General features: G+C 37.6%; 1 protein-coding gene across 1 annotated transcript in view; it reads right to left on the bottom strand.

Annotated features, from left to right (window-relative positions):
• NECTIN3 (nectin cell adhesion molecule 3) overlaps window positions 1-18,003 on the bottom strand; it is a gene marked incomplete at its 5' end in the record, with an annotated part of 139,037 nt that overhangs the window by 10,583 nt on the left and 110,451 nt on the right. Inside the window, 2 exons of the mRNA XM_081301957.1 lie at window positions 3,175-3,342; window positions 4,182-4,244. Coding sequence (XP_081158083.1) covers window positions 3,175-3,342; window positions 4,182-4,244 — 231 coding nt within the window. The remainder of the gene's footprint in view (window positions 1-3,174; window positions 3,343-4,181; window positions 4,245-18,003) is intronic.

Raw genomic sequence — 18,003 nt, 5'->3', positions numbered from 1 at the left:
AGATTTGAAGGCAGTCTTAACTGTATGTAATGAATAGCACCAGGAAATCAGGGCAGGAAGAGACTGAACAATGATGGGAAAAAAATGCATTTTAAACTACCATGAAAGAGGACTTAGGAAATTTTCTCAAAAGGATGAAGAAACTGTCCTGTGTCTTGTAAACAAGATCACAGAAAACAATAAGGGAGCCAGCTCATTTAGTTTGCTGTATACCATTTTACACTCTACTATGTGCATGTTGTAGCAAAGCCTAGCACAGGTAAGAATTGCATATTATTATGTGCCCCCCAAAGCATGGACTTCTTCAAATTTAGAACATATAAAAATCCTAGGAATAGGGAAAACTATTACAGAAGAGATAATAAGTCCCTGCCATTTAATTCTTGTCCTGTCATGTTAGGCTGATCCTAGGTGATGCAGATGCTTCTTCCTATTAGTGTGGTGTGCAAAGAACCCAGTGTTTTGCTCTTGCAGTAACAATGCAAACTCTCAGGGATGGGCTACATATAAAATAGGCAATAAAGGCTGTGTTTAAGGTGAGTGTACACCCTTTCCAAGTGCTATGAAGATTTATTTCTAGCACAGTGTATTTTAGTAAACCAGTCATGGTATCTAATATCAGCTGTATATTATATCCCTAAACCTCACTCATGGACATTTAAAGTCTAACTTCCAAATTTAAAAGGCATCATCAGGCAGTCTAGGCTCTAAATTTGGAGATCAACAGCCTAATTTTGGAAAGCATTTTTTTAGTTCAGGGGTCTAGTTGATCAAACCCTTTAAAAACTCTTCTCAACTTAGTTGTTTTCAGAGAGAGAATATGATAGGCACCAGAATAACCTCTTATATGACCCATGCAAAGGGTCAATGGCTGTAAAATCAACCAGTTTGTTCAGGAAATATCAGAGCTGACTGAAAGGCAAAGAGGATACTCAGCTAGTTGGCTGCAAGAGAGATGTCTACATCCTGATATTTCTTTTCCATAATTACACGAAGAATGTGAAAGGCAGACAGTGGTTCCTCTTGGGAAGGTGCTGAAGAAAGGACAAAGGACTCCTGAAGCCCAGTGCTTCTGAATCCCTTTCTGTGGTACAAACGAAGACATCTGTACTTTGTCTGGGTTCACAGTGTGCTTTTTTGAAGTTAATTCAACAATTGTTTCCCCAATAAGTCCCTAGAAACCATTCCCAGTACTTAAGGCATTTTTAAAGCTTTGTAAAGGAGGTAATGCACCACCACAACCCCCAGTATTTATAAAACACTTTGCTGTCACAAAGAGCTCTGAATAGTCATCTTATTTTTGAAAAACAATGCAAGGATTCCTATACCTTCAGCTACACTCACTCAGTAATGGCATTCCAAGCAATAAAGTTGATTATCTTCTTTGTGACAGAGGCAGTAAACTCTAACTCAGAGGTAGCACAGTGATTCTGCAATAAGAGTCATTGGAGTTTTACCCTTTGATGCTCTACATCTATTGCCTTTAAAATTGCCAAAGATTTGAGTTGGAATTTAAGCTTCCTATTCCCCAGAATTATTGGTCCCTAGGTAATGGAGGGAGAATGTATTACTACTGTAGAACAATGAAGATCATTTTTCTGACAATGCATGGAACTGAAAGAGGAAAACACACTCAAACACAAACTAAAGCCAGTACAACATGAATCATAAAGTTTCTTTGGTATCTCATTAGAAATCTAGGTTAATGTTCTCCTTTCCCTTTGCTACGTTAGGTTGGGAATGTGCACTATTTTACTTCAGTGCTCCTGATACTCTTCCCTAAGATATAACAAGCTTATAGTGTTTTTTTATACCCGTGACACACCTCTAATCTTCCAGAATACACAGTAAATCTATACTTTCCTTCAGATGTGAGAAGTCAGTGATGGGCATTTGCACATGTACCTGTGATCCTTCTGTCTGTGCTCACCCACTGTAATTACTACTGTTAATCCCCATGATGGAAAGTTGGCAAAGGGAGAGGAGGAAACTCCCAGAAGACATTTCAAGACATCAAAGTTTAAAGGATACCCTGGTAGATAAGTCACTATATTGTTTGTTTGTTTGTTTTTAGCATTTTTTTTACCCTTCTCAATGAGGTAAAGTATGGGAGGAAGAATATAGGACATGTGGGTTTAGCACATATGCTATATTAAAGTGGTTTTATTTTTTTTTAAATTAATTTTTTAATTTTTCACCTGACTTTTAAGAGCAGGAGTTCTTTCAGGTGATTTTCCAGTAGGCTTTTCTGAGGTAGATAAAACATGGAAGATAAGCAGTGTGAAGTATGTAGGAGAGCTAAAACCCATGTGGACTGATATTAGTTTGAAATTCTGAGTATAATCCTAGAGAAAAGTGGGGACAAGGAGAAAGGCTGTATACCATTTAGGCAGGGATTTTAGAAATTAATCGGTGGAAAATGGGCTAATGTGGTAAAAAGGACAGGACTGTGGGAACTCGACAGAGCAATAGGCGGACTTCTGTTACATACAGCTAGTCTCAAGTAGGCAGGTAATAGCAAGAACTGTGGATCCACAAGACCTTACTGACAGAGAAGGGACATATATCACCGGGACAAGGCTATTTAAAAGCAACTGACAGGACTGAAGGTTTAATTGCCTTTTGTTATTGTTGTTTCTGGATAAAGAGCAAATCTTGCCTCTTTCCTCAGGCCTTTTACACAGGTATTGTAATTTCATTAATCATGTCAGGGAAATCTAAATCCCAGCTAAACAATCAGTGAAATGGATTCTGAACTCATTTTTCCATCCCTTTGAATTAGAGATGAACAGGCTGGCCTGCCTGAGACCCGGCGAGTTTAATACTACCAGCTGGGGCCTTTCTTTCTGGAGAATGACTACAGTCATCACAGGCAGATGCTGCACTTCCAAATGAACATGCCATTGTAGGCCAAATGTTAGTAGTTAAACACCATCATCACTGAACCACACAAAGCGACAGTCAAGTTCACAAACACAGCTGGCGGTTAAGAAACCCTTAATGAAGGAAAGAAATCTGCTATTAGCTCCAAGTCATTCTTCAAGACTTCCAATAGAGTTAGATTGGGATGGGTTATACTAGAGAGAATAAAATAACAATTGGCCTCAGTTTCTCTCCCCAATCTAATAATAAACATTTGTTAGAACAACCATTGGTAAAAGAGGAAAATCACACATAATGTTCTCGTGGGTTGATGTAGACTCTCTTGGGGTCGTTGTTTTGATGATGTTTGCCAGGGCTCCGGTCTTGATAGCACATCTGATTGTAAAGGGGGTACATTTGCTGAATCCCATCTTCTCCTGCTGGGTTCTCATCGTCAAAACTCTTGCTATTTAGTCCATTCTAAAAATTCAAACATTGTTTACATTAGCAGAGAAGCTTGTTTGCATTTTTCTATCACTTTGGGGGGAAAAATAGACAAAAATAGAATTCATTAAAATCTGTGTCCCTGATTCATAACCCATGAGTAATTGAATGGCAAGGTAAAGTTCAACAACTTATCATTTTCCAATCATCTGTTCCTTACAATACCTGAATAAGAATGGTGGCAGGCTCCTAAATACAAAATTGCAACTGAAGGGGCCTGTGATTGGTTTTAGGTTTTGAAATTACGAGTTAGTATCAGGTAAGATCAACTGGAGAAGAGCAAGGTTATGAACTTCAGGAGTCTCTCAAGCAAGGCTCAAGCTTAGAATTGACATATGATATATAAAGAGAATTAAAACAAAAAGAAACCTCAAAATTCAGCATGGAGGAATTAGGGAAAGGACACAGCAAAATGAACTGGCACTTGACCTTATGCCTGACAACATTGAGAATAAAAAAGGCTGCCCAAAATATCCTTTTGTCTTGACCTTTCTTTCAGGTTTGACCTTGAGCCACAGTTGGCTTGTACAGTAAAATTAATTCCACGTGATGCTCTGTGGTGTATATGGTACAGACCCCTCTGCCTGGTGACTAGTTTCATAACATCTGATTACTTCTGAAATTACTTAGAAGTAGTTCTTAGATTACTTCTAAGAGTAAGGAAGCTCAAGGTCTTTACCAAATCTTAGCACAGGCACTCTAATAGAGAAGAGATGAATAAAACGAACTTTTGTGGAATCCAATGATATTTTAATAAGCATGTGAGTAACCAGCTCTAGCTGGGCAGATCCTGACAACATGGCCATGCTACTTACAGAGTGTGGGAGACTGCAAATTTCTCTTTCTTTTTTCTGAGTCTGCAAAGGCAAGTGTTCAGTCTGGAAGAAGAAATAAAAAGACAGGCATTTTAAAGCACCAACACATGGTGAAACATTTCAACCAATACCAGGAAGACGCCTATTTTTAAAAGAACCAATCGTGTTTTAAGTGTCTACCAATTAAGCAAAATGACGTTCCACATGAGGATGGAAAAAGCAACTACACACTCATTTTCTCTCCCGCCTCCCCTCCTGGCTCCAGACTTGTTTTACAAAAAAAAAAAAAAAAAAAAAAAAAAAAACAAACCATACAGAACATCTGCTGCAGAAACTTTATATCTTACTTGAAAGCTCAGCTAGGTTTTCTGCCCTTTCCCAGGAGGGACATTTTTTCATTAGTAAGTACTTTGGGGTTATAAATGAAACATTAAAGATTTCATATATATATGTCATTTTCATCTTCCTTATTACTCCCCCATACCCAATCCCACAGATTATGACGGGGTTCATCACTTTCAAATCTCAGAGGGTCTTTCTCAATTTCCCTCTGCCTTCCCAATACATACCTTACACATGTTAGACCCCACTTCAAATACCACATTTTTTTTTTTTTTTGTACCAGAGATTGAACCCTGGAGCATTTTACTACTAAGCCACATCCCCAGCATTTTTTTTTTTTTGAGACAGAATCTTTTTAAGATGCTTAGGGCCTCACTAAATTGCTGAGGCTGGCTTTAAACTCATGATCCTCCTGCCTCAGCCTCCCAAGCTGCTGGGATTACAAGCCTGCGCCACTGTGCCTGGCAAATATCATATCTTTGTGAAGTCTCAGCATCCTCAGGCATCTATAATCACAATAATTTATTTGCTTGCTTGTCTTCTTTACTAGACAGAATTCTGGTTGTAGTATCTTGCAAACATTATCTCACCTAATCTTTATCAATAATTCTACAAAACTGGTATCTTTATTTCACAGGTGACTAAATCTGAGGCTCAGAGTGTTTAAGCAAGGTATTTACCATCTACTGGGATATGGTAGATTGTGATTCAAACTTGGTTTTATCTGATTCCAAATCCCATAGTCTTATATCCACTGCTTCCAGCTCAGTGCCTGGAAAATGCATGAATGAAAAGCATGTCTGAATGTGACAGTGGCAGACTGTTAGAATGGTCTGTACTTTACTATCTTTGTTTATGCTGTCCTTTTGCCCCTTAAGCACTGGCAATTGATATACTACCCATCCATCATGGCCCAACTAAAAAGTAATCCCTTTTTCCACAATCTCTCCTCACATTCCCTGTTAATCTTTTTACTCCCAATTTCCCAACTGTTCTTGTCTGTACCTTTTATAGTACATATCGTCTGCCTTGCTTTACAGTCCCAGTGTCTGTATCTTTCAACTCCAGTAGATAGTGAGCCTGTTTGACTATTGCTAGGGTCTGAATGTTTGTGTCCCCCAGCCCACCACCCACCCAAAATTCACATACTGAAATCTCATCTCAAAGTGATGGTTCAGGAGGCAGGAATTCTGGGAGGTGATTAGGGCCTTCATGAAGGGGATTAGTGCCTCACAAGGGGCCAAAGAGATCAGAATTTTCCCTATGTGGGTTACAGTGAGAAGATGGCCATAACACGAAGAGGGTCCTCAGACCTGAATCTGCTGATATCTTGGACCTCTCAGCCCACAGAACTAGAAGAAATAAATCTCTGTTGTTAAATGCTACCTACCTTATAGTATTTTGTTATAGCAGTCAAAACAGACTTAGATAGTTACCTCTAACCCCACATTCTAGCAGAGGCTTCTGAAATACTAAGAAGTGAATAGTTAATGAATTGATTGGAATCTACCATCAATTCTTGATACCCTATGTCAAGGTTATCCACATTACAAATTATGACAATTTTGTTGCCCCAGTCATATTCAGCACGATTGTAGGGTGCTTTATACATGAATAGTTGATACTAACTAGACAGGACCAGCTTCATAAATGTGTGACCAGGCACACAGAATCCTTGGCATTTAATGCTCTGAAGTGGTCATCTTAGAATTTTTAAATTACTTTATTATAAACTTATATTTTTAAATGACTTAATAGAACAAAGGAGCTATTAAATAATAGACTTCAGGGACATGTAGTCTTAGCTCAAAGACATTTTGCCTCCTGATGCTAGTCCTGGCTGTTCCTCTCCCACCCTAGTCCCCAGGTCTCACCAAGCCCTCCTCTTCCAACCACTGCTGCCCTCCACCCTAGCAGGGGTCAGAGCGCTAGTTCAGGGAAGCTTAGGGTCAGATGTACATGGAGGTACGTGGAGGCCACATCCCAGTGAAAACAAATCTCCTACTCATCCCCAATCTAGGTACCTAATACTGCCATCCTGACATTTCTTAATTTTGAACAAGGTATCTTGCATTTTCATTTACACTAGGCCTCACAACTATGAGGTCAGTCCTGCTCCAAGGAAAACAGACTTGTTAAAAAATACTTCAAGATAAAATTAGCATTTTCTTTTGTTTCTTCTCTTCACTGTTTTGGATTATCCCTGTAGTTGCTTCACTTCCATTTTAATATGGATAATTAAGAAATGATTCTATATCACTCATAGTTGAATCTTATTTGATAAGAGGCAGAGGAATTAGAAGCTTCTCTGCAGAGAGGATACATGTGGAATTTCTAAGCCACTAGAGTTCATGTTCTCTTTCTGAAAAGGTAGCTGGATGTCTTAAAAATTGATCTTATTTATAAACTGACTTCTTCCACTTCAAGTATACCCTGTACTTCAATAATAAAACCAAACCATGTTTGTGTTGAGTTTTAGAAGAACAAATTGGTAAAAGCCATTATAACCTGCTATCTCTTTTATCAGCAACAAGGAACCTTTCATAAGGTCATGTCACAGTCTACTCACTCTTTTCTTCATGTCTAACAGTGTGACTCAATTTCTAAGTCTCACAATTTCATAGAAGGGAAAAGCAACTAAGGTGATAATGTTCGAAGCAACCCCTGCTTCCAAAAAGGAATAAGAGTATCTACCAAATGCATGCAACAAATGATTTCTTGTGCTTGTTTGTTCCTCATTTAATGGTCTGCTCATGTGAAAGTGAAAGAAAATAGAAAATAAATCCTGAACACAACCACCTTTGATGGCAATAAGAGGTATCTTCCACTCTGGCCCCTGCCTATTCCTCCTATTTGTGGCAGTGTGTAGAAAGTAGGGATATGGATAACAGTGGAAGAGAAGCAAACTGGGGACACATGATGTGGATGAAAGATGTGCTGTTTCCTCTTTACTGTAAAAAATTCCAAATGGTAAATCAACACAACCGTATACTAAATTATTCACTTCTTCTTGGACATGCTGTGTAACACCTGCATTTGGTCATCAGTGAAACACAAAAACAACCTTAAAGTATCCTGAGTAACAAAGCAACACATATAATGATGTTAGGGAACTACAGAGGCTAAAGACTTACTTTGTTTTAATACAGATTTCAAAGAGTCATGGGTCTTATGAGTAATAACAGGATTGCTAATTTCTCCCTCATGGTAGGAGATATAAAATTAGCCAGAAGTGGTGCATTTAACAAGGAAGGACATGAGAAAGTTTCTAGCTCTGAACAAGAGTAAACAGTGCGTGAGCACTACAAACTATCTTCATGCAAACTGACTGGACCGTAAGTGAATGTGCACGGCCCTCACCATTTTACCTTCTAATTCTCCATCATTAAATCCCTACAGCTCACAGGAACCCATGAATTTTACAATGTAGAAATAAGATGTTGAATCCTACTGACTTTCCTTTTCAATTAATAAACTTTTTTTTTTAATAAGTATGTGAGTAACCAGCTCTAGCTGGGCAGATCCTGACAACATGCCCACTGTCCCTCCAACATACATACATACATACCACCCCATCAACATCTGGCACCACAGGGGCACACCTGTTATTAAAGACAAACTTTTATATACACCATTATCCCTTAAAGTTTAGATTACAGAGTTTACTCTCATGTTGTACCTCACACAGGCTTTAACAAATGTATAATGACATGGATCCACCCCTGTAGTATCATGTAGAATAGTTTCACTGCTCTTAAAGTTACTTTTGCTCCACTTATGCATCCTTTCCTATCTACCCACTCCTGGAAATCACTATGCTTCGCTGTCTCCATTGTCTGTATTATCCAGAATGTCCTGTAGTTGTAATCATTCCATATACAGTCTTTTCAAGTTGGCCTCTTTCACTTTATAATACTTAAGGTTCCTCCATGTCTTTTTGTGGCCTGATAGCTCATTTCTTTTTAGCACTAAATAATGTTCCATTGTCTGGGTATACCCATTTATTCATTTGCCTATTAAAGAGCATCTTGGTTGCTTCCAAGATTTGGCACTAATGAATAAAGCTACCACAAACATCTATGTGCAGATTTTTTTATGGATACAGGTTTTCAATTCATCTGGATGAAAATCAAGGAGCATAGTTGAGGGACTGTGCAGTAAAAGAATCCCTAGTTTTATAAGACATTTTCTTCCAAAGTGAGCATACCATTGTGCATACCCACCAGGTATGAATAGAGAGTTCTGTTGCTCCACATTCTCTCCACTATTTGGTGCTTTTAAAAAATTAATGACCACAGTGTATAAAGTGTCTTACATAGTACCTTACCTATGTTTAGTACGTAATATATATGAATAAAACTAATGTTTGAACACTATATATTATTCTATTTTTCTTGTATCTTTTCCTAGAAAGCCTTAGGCTACTCTGAATCTGTAATACATATTTTGATTTCCCTACATAATGTACTAGACTGCAGCTATTTCTTTTGAACTACAATCTATATTCACTCTTCAGATTTACTGAAGTCATGTGGACTCTCATTCCTGGCTTGTAAAGGCAACATTGGCTTTTTGTGTTTGATTTGTTGTCTTAGTAAACATTTTACTTTCTCTGACCCAACAAATATGCTAGAACTTCCATTTTTAGTATTGTATTATATTTTACTCCACTTCTATATAGATAATGTTTTTAAATCACATAAACATAGCTTTCAGAGTTAAGCTTTATTTTCAGCGATGACAGACCTCTCAAGCTGCTATTGTTATGGGGCCTACAAAAACCCAGGAAGTGCTGCTTGCTTTGAAAGTGGAAAATCTTCAAACCAGAGTCTTTTTGGGACTGTTGCCCCCACTGCTGAATTTAAGTCTTTCTGGGCTTTAATTTTCTTTCATAATTTCATCCTCTAAAAGTTCTATATTTCCTTTGTTAGGACTATACTTCCCCTGTCTTCTTAAGCTTTTCCGTAACACATACCCTCTCCTGGTCAGTCCTAACTGACATTCACCTTTTACAGGAGTTTCTGAAGCCTAGAGCAGTCAGAACTCCTGCTTCCACCCATCTGTTGGGACCACCACACTCTTCACTTTGTGGACTCAGGTATCTAGATCACTGCCTTCTCCCTCTGCTCATGCCATCACTTTCAGTGACCTTGATGTTCACAGAGATGACTCATCTTATGCTCCCATCCCATTCTTTGATCTTTGTCTCTACTTGAGCATATCACTCCCACACCAACAAGAATCTCTTGTCATGTTCTGAAACTTTAGGCCTCTACTCTCTCATTGGTCTTGCCACCAATTCCTTCTTCCGGGTTTACAGACCTACATTATCCTACAAGTTAACACTGGATTTTTCTCAAGACATCATATAAGTGTAATAGCTTAGTCACTGTTGAAAATGGTTCATTCAAAGGAAGGCAGTGTTCTTGTCACTGGTAAATAAATTCATTGTTTCTACTGAGTCAACATTCTAGATTTTAATTTTTCAACATGAACCTCAATATGACATCTGTTAATAAATTTTTTTATCTTGGTTTATAGTCCAACTTAATCCTTACATTAAAATATATGAGAAAGTTATACTTCACTTACATTGTAATATGTATGCAAAGTATATAATTAAAATAGATGGTAAAAGTGATGGAAAATTATTTACAAGTAATCTAGACACACATAATACATTTTTAAGATGTCCCCACATAAATTCTAGTCATTTACAGGGCAAAAATCAAATGGATATGCATTCCTATGCACTATTTTCCATAATTAATTAATAATGCACATTTTAACATCAGGATAATATGGTGGTGTCACAATGGTTATCTTTGCTCTTCCACTCCATACTAATACTATACCTTATTATACCACTCATCTCACTTATCTCCAAATTATCCTGTAAGATAAACTTCAGTTCAGAGATCCACCTGTTAATGTTTTTCTTCCTCAAACCCAACAATCCTCAAGAAGATGGAGACTGTCTTTTCTGCATCAGACACAGTTATGGCATCTCAAGCCTCTAAATGCAGAAATATCAACCATCATAGTATAGCATACTGTTTTGTTAAAAGATGCGCTCTTAGAGATAATGGGCCCCAAACAATCTCACTGATGGTTTAAATGTAACAGTAGAATTTTATCTGCTGAAATAAGAACAAATATCTAATTCCTCCCCTGAGATCATTAATATAGGCCTTCCCAAGTCTCATATTTAATCTAACATCTGAATTCTTTCTTGGTTTCAAGTATTCCAGATCTACACTTATAATAAATACCAAATAGAGAAAAATTAGGTATTAGCTTTAAAAGGCAAGGGTATAGTAGATAAATGTATACTTTGCTAAAAATGCAACTGTATTTCATATCTAGTTTTTTTTAGAAACTTAATTTTCATTACATTTCAAAATAACCTAAATAATTTCAAAGCAAACTGCGACCCTTGACTTCCGATATGTAAAAAGAAATTCAGTTAAGAATGTCTATGTGGTTAAAAATTTACATCATTCTTAAAACAAAACTAGAAAGGACCTCATAAAATCTTCAGTATTGAACATACTGAGGAGCCTGGCTCAATAGGCAATATTCTAACTGCAGAATACTACTTCCCTTGTATTTCTTCCTTTTGAAAGGTGAGACATTTATGAATGATCTTTTCCAATGAGGATGCCACAAAAAGAAAATTAAATACAGAAAGTGCTCAATTCATTTCCTTAATGGTTACTATCTTACTGTAAACCATCTAAATTCTCCCTTGTTTACATTTAATTAATAATTACATATATTTTTCTTGAGATCTTAAATTTAATTGACCAGTATTTTCCTGGAAGAAACAAAATATAGGAAGCATACACCATTTTTCCTGATAGCCCCAATGACCTAACTTCCTCCCACTAGGCCCACCTCCTAAGGGTTCTACCAACACCCAAGGGTGACATATGGGAGACCAAGGCTTGAATACATGGGCCTGTAGGGGATACTTGAGATACAAGCTACAGCAGAAGGGGTGTGTGTGTGTGTGCAAGTGTGTGTGTGTGTGTGTGTATGTGTGTGTGTGTGTGTGTGAGAGAGAGAGAGAGAGATATGAAAACTTAATATTTAACTTTCAGGGCCAACAATTTTGTAAATATAAAATTCAAAGAAGGCAATTTTGTTTGAAAATAAGTAACTTTAATACCAGTATGGCACTGTCCTGTGCAGAGTCACTAAAGTCGGGGCAACCCTTAACAGCTAGAAGCACAAGTAGAAGGCATCAGTAACTGCAAGGTTCATAGCACCAGTGGTGTCTAGAGAAAAGTGAAGCAGATCATATAAAAGTAGGAGAATCCTTCCAGTGGACCTATGTTGCCTAGTTACTGAAATTAGTATTTATTTTTCATTTTTCTGGGCTTCAAATTTTTTCTGATCTTTAATTCACTCTACAGAATCCGTCTTAATTTTTACATAGTGATACTGTCTTACTAGATGCTACCCTACTGAGGAAAGAAAGACTGCTTCTCAAGAGTAAACAACAGTTAAAATCTTTTCTCTTCATACACATATAATTTATATGGCTGAACAGAGTTTGGATTTTTCCTATTGGCCCTTAAAACAGGTTAAAAACTACTACAAACAACAGGTCATCTACAAGTCTAGGACTGGTAAATGCCATTGCAAGATGGCATTCCTTGAGAGTGAAAGGGGAGTCAGTCACTTTGTTATGACAGTGGAGGAACTACATAAAATTTTTAAAATATCAACACCCAAACACTTAATTGCTAAGAGCCACAGCCAAGTAATATGAAGCATGGCATTTTTGGTTGAAAGGTGATGCCAGCTAGCCATTGAGATGATATGATTATGTTAAGATTTACATTCATATGGATATGGACTCCTGCTGTTCACCTGGGCCTGCTATGGGACTCCTGGAGAGTTCCCATTGGTTGGGGAAGTGCAGTAGGAGGGGAACTTGCTCTGGGGTTCCGGCGCGGACCGGGCAGTGGCGGCAGTTTCAAAAAATAAAGTTTGTTCCTGCTTGAGTGGCTCATGATTTTGTGCCCAGCCAGACTGCGGCACTTAATGAAACATTCACTTATTATTTTAAGTGCACATTTTCCCCCTGTATAAACTAGTGTAACCCTAACCTGTGGGTGACCCTGCCTGTACTCTTAATATTTAGGGAGGTGTCCTGAAGCAAAAATAGCTTTTCCCCTGGTCCTATGCAATAGTTAAGACAGTGTTAATGTCAACTGTCATCACATTTGAGATGTGATGGGTATTTTGATTCTGTTGTCTATAAGAACTGTGCTCCACAGAAGTGAACGAACTTATAATAGTCCTATACAATAACCTCATCCTTAGTAATAATGAGATGTAAAAAGAACTTAGGGGTTTTGGCCCTCCTGGAATTTATAATCTTTTCATATGACTTTGTTTTCAAATAGTTGAACAATCCAGAAAGGCAGTTTAAAAGCGATTGGGATGCCTGTTATGCTTTTACTTTGCCAGAGCACTGCAGGGATGCAACCACTTGCTAATATATTATCATATGCCCAAATCACTACAGGTCCACAGTCTCTCGTCTGCAACTGGTAGAAACAGATAGATGTGTCTTGGAATTCAGATTTAATTTTTTAATTTTTAATCACATAATAATTGTACATATTTATAGTGTGTGCATGATAATTTGATACACATATTTAATGTGTAATGATCAATTCAGGGCAATTAGCATTTGTGTTGGGAACCTTCAAACGCCTCTCTTCTAGTTATTTTTAGATATGTAATAAATTCCTATAAACTAGTCACCCTACTTACTATATAGGGTGGCTAGGACTAATTTCTCATCTTAACTGTATTTTGATGCCTATTATCCAACTACTTCTGAGATCAACTTTTTTAGATTCTATACATAAGAACACAATATTTTTCTTTCTGTGCCTGGCTTATTTCACTTAATACATGCCCTCCAATTTCATCCATGTTGCTACTAATGACAGGATTTCATTCTTTGTATAGCTTGATAGTATTCCATTGTGTAATCAGACCACATATTCTTTTTATCCATTTACCCATCAATGGACATCTTAGTTGGTAAAATTAATTTTTTTTTGGATTTTAGAAAAGTATCATATATTCTATATATTTAAAAACCCCATCTAACAGGATCTGATACATATTTCCATAATCAAGCACAAATAGTTCTTCAGTGGGAAATATAAATATTCATATTAAGTGAGGAAAAAATGACTATAACACTGAAAATAATTTGTTCAGGTTAAACATGGGTGCAGAATATGTTAGGAAAAACACAAAGTGTTTAGGGTAGATAGCAGAGTGAAGATCTATAATATAGACCACAGGATTGACAGGTGTTCAGAGGCCAGAGCAAACAACATAAGCTATGAAAAGGTGGGGGACAAGCAGTCTATGTGGGGACCCAAATCTTGCTGGTAGAAAGGGAGGAATCACATGATCACACTGGGTATGTTGGCAGTATGGTGAGGTCAAATAATGGAGGGCCAGACTAAGAGGCTCAAGCCCCAGATCTCAGGCTAGGGTAACAGCGAGAGCTGGACCTGAAAAACATTAATCTGGCTGATGATGTTGGCAACAGAAATGACCAGGGTTCCCAGGGACTAGAAGAATCCAGGATTTTATTAGGTGGCAGAGAAAACAAAGAAAACAAACAAAATACCAATGGACCCAAATAAGCATGCAGAAGCTGAGGATATATGCAAAACACAAGGAAATAAGAATAAATGAGGGCTGTACACTTCATTGTGAGACAAAAGGTTTTATTTGTCTATGAAAAGAATAACAGTGTGTGTTACAGATGAGATTACTGTAGATTGAGTCTAAGAGTGAGAAGGATCAACTTCCATTCAGGAAAACAAAAGAGATTTTTACAAAGACCCAATGGAAGGAGAAAGAAATGCCAGCTCAATTGGAGGAGGGAGTGTATTACAGGGGCCAGCTATGGGGGAAACCATTGTTCTTGGGGGAGGACAAAGATGTAAAATCCCAAGGTTGGGAAGAAGCAGGTCATGTTACAGACACTGAAATAATTGTGAAGTTCAGGAAGAAGTAGAAGGTATAAGACTGCCAGGCACTTATACCTGGATTTTGGTGGTTCCTAAAGAAGCTCCTGATTAGAAAGACCATGCATCATTATAGGTGAAAAATATAGAAGTGAAAGCTGCTCATGACCTAAAAGTGACAAGATGTAAGAACACAGGAAGGCCTAAATGTTAGCACACGGAGAAGATGGATGCTCAAGTGAAGATGGGGAGCAGCTTCAGGTTCAGAAATCAACCTTCCTTGTTGAAGGAGATGAAACGTCTCATATTAAAGAAGAGTGGCATGCACTTGCAAAAGGAGTTCTGCTTTCCTAACAGACCCAGGATGGATAACACATCAAATGAACAACACCTGTGTACTAAAGAAAAAGGCATAATTGTTTGCTTTCAATTGTAGCTTGGTTTTTTAAAAGAATACTGCATTTCACCAGGAATAGTGGTGCACTCCTGTAATCCCAAAAGTTTGGGAGGCTGAGGCAGGAGGACTGCAAGTTCAAAGCAACTTAGTGAGGCTTAAGCAACTTAGCAAGACCCTTTCTCAAAATAAAAAATAAAAAGAGCTGTGGGTGTAGATCAGTGGTAGAGCACTTTCTTAGCATATGTGTAAAATATCATTTTATTTGAATCTGCATTCTGTTCACTCAAGAATATTTAGATGATGAATGTCAACAAAACAACCGAATGCCTCCTTATTTTGTGAAATGCTGTAACATACATCATCTACCTCAAGCACATGGCTACAAATCTGTTCAACAGACCTTTAACAGGGGAAACCAGATGACAAAAGGAGTTGTTCTGAGAAAACACATGTGCTTACATTTTAGTGCTATCTTTTTTGACTTATCAGATGATCCCCCCCCTCTCACACACACACACACACACACACACACACACATACACACACACACACACCTGTTTTCAATTTGTTTTCTTACTAGCTTCTACCCATATGAACAGTAGGCTCATATATTTCCTTATAAATAGCTTTAAAATGTCAACATGCACAGGCTCATAGAGTTCTGTCCTGTAGAGATACAAAAGCACCTGATGTGCTGGCAAAGGATGATGTATTAAATTGCAGCAGCTGAGCATCTTCTGAGTACAATCCCAGCAACTATGAGGCACAGAGCCTCTGAAGCCTGAGATTGTCCTCAACAATTCAAGCATCAGAAGGAGCAAAATTGCTCAGCCCTTTCATCTCAGAAATTCTAAAATGTCAGTGTAAACAGGCTCTCGGAATTACCCAGAAACAAATACCCTCTTTTCCCATGAGCAAAGAGTTCCAGGGAGGTGAAAACATTTCCCCAAGTATTCACTCATGGAGGAGTTGGGACACAAATCCTAGTCCATGCTCCTTGACTCACAGGCCAGTGATATTTCCTGTACTGAAAATAGAGTGGGCTTTTTAACTACACTCACCAGAGTTCTTCTCCCACCTCTCCAGGTGGTGATACTATGGACTGACTTAATGCTTGAGTTTCAGTTTGCTCATCCAAAATTAAGCAGAGTAATAGCTAGTGCCTCCCTCAGAAGGTAGGTTATGAGAATTACGAGTTAATGCACACCAAACCCTTAAAACAATACCTTAGATTTGAAAAATGCTAAATAACTGCAAGCTATATTAGGACTAACATATGTTCATTTGGTAGACTGCATGGAAAAGAATTACCTCAAATTAGAAGCTGTCTATTAGAGATGACCTTGGATAAATTATCTGACAAAGACTCTAGGTTGACCAAACTTTAGTCAGCCTTCTGAGCCCTGTCCTAAATCCATCTGTGCGCTTACTTGTAAAAATATAGTATATTAATCTCTGAAAGTCAGTTTGGCAAGATCCCCACCCCAATATCTGATCGCAAGAAATATATAATCAGCTTCCTCATTTCCTACCACCCCACAAGTAATGTCTGATCCTCCCAGAGAATCCCATTAGGTCAGTTCAACCAGAATCCCCCTTCCCTGTTTCCTCTTGGTAATCTCCCCTCCCCGACTACCATTCTGTTCCTTTGCTACAATTCCTACTTGTGAATACTGCATTGAGTGTTGAACTCAATCTTTCTCCCCTACTAGAAGACCCAATTGTAGACAGACTATTCCTATTTTGATGGTCCTGAATAAAAGTCTTTCTAATTATATTTTGGCAAGTATCACTGAATAATTTTAACAACCCTCTAAAGGATTAAGTTTCTTTATAAACAGAAAGGAGAAAATAGTAATTCCTACATAAGAGGGTGACTGCATGGATTAAATGAGATAGTTTAGGTAAAGTGCTCACAACAGTGCCTGGTGTAGGTACAGCTCAGTAAATAATAAATATTATTTGCAATATAATAATTAAATAAAAATTTCTAGCTTTTTATCGCCAACCTACTTCCCCCTTATCCTTACTGATGGTCCCCCTCTATCTTCCACCTTTTTTTATCCCCATGTCTAATAAAGAACAGAGCAGGGGATTTATGCTTTAACACTAAATATGGTGAGAAGGGTAAAAGTTTGAAGAGGATTTAATTTAATATGCAAACAGTCAAATTCACCCCATATTTCAGTGGATAAGAACTCACACTTCAGACAGAAGGGCCACACAAGAACACTTTCAATTGATCAATATACCATTTAAGAGAGACAACAATAATCTTGTTAAATGCAGAGCCTGCTAATAAATGAACTAAATGACATGCTTTCCTCTCACATTCTATTGGTGACAGTGTACGTGTGTATAAAGTATAAATTGACTGGCAACAACTATCAAAATTAAAATCCATATGTCCATGACTTTTTACTTCTAAGGGATTCATCTGATACATGTGTTTCCATGTGTATGAAAATTTGTATTTGCAATTTAATCATTTCGACTGAATGTAAAACTATTGCCATAATTATTCAAAATTTTAGATATCTTTTCTGTAGCTAGTCAAGACAGAAAATAAAATGTACCTGTCATTGAGTGTTTTAATGGAGAAGTTTAACAGCTTCACCTCAGATCCTGGAACTACATGAAATAGGGCCCAAAGATAGTGCAAGGCCGACAAAAATCATTGCCCTAATAGAATTTTCATTCTAATAGGACAGAACAACAATATGTATCTGGTGTGTTAAATAGAAATAAAGGATCAAGGAATGGGAAGTCTATACATGCATGCATGTATCCCTGTTCTTGGGTGTGAGCATGTCTAGCCTCTCTGCTTCTGCTTACCTATCTGCTCTTTCTAAGAACATCCTCTAGGTTCTTCTCGACTTATTGGAATTCTTCCTATTTTAAAAACCAACTTCAAATGACTCTCTGTAATGTCTTCTTGGAATTAATAACTCCCCTCTGGACTATGACAGTTCTTATATTTAAACATTTTTTTCTTTCTTTTTCTTCTTTGGTTGTATATAGAAGGCTACTATAAAGTACCTAACACAGTGGCTTGCATATGATATACAAC

This window comes from Spermophilus citellus (genome assembly GCF_964194105.1).
Source record: "Spermophilus citellus genome assembly, chromosome: 7".
Lineage (NCBI taxonomy): Eukaryota > Metazoa > Chordata > Mammalia > Rodentia > Sciuridae > Spermophilus > Spermophilus citellus.
The sequence above is the reverse complement of the archived record's forward strand: the minus strand, read 5'-3'. Positions and strand labels throughout refer to the sequence as shown.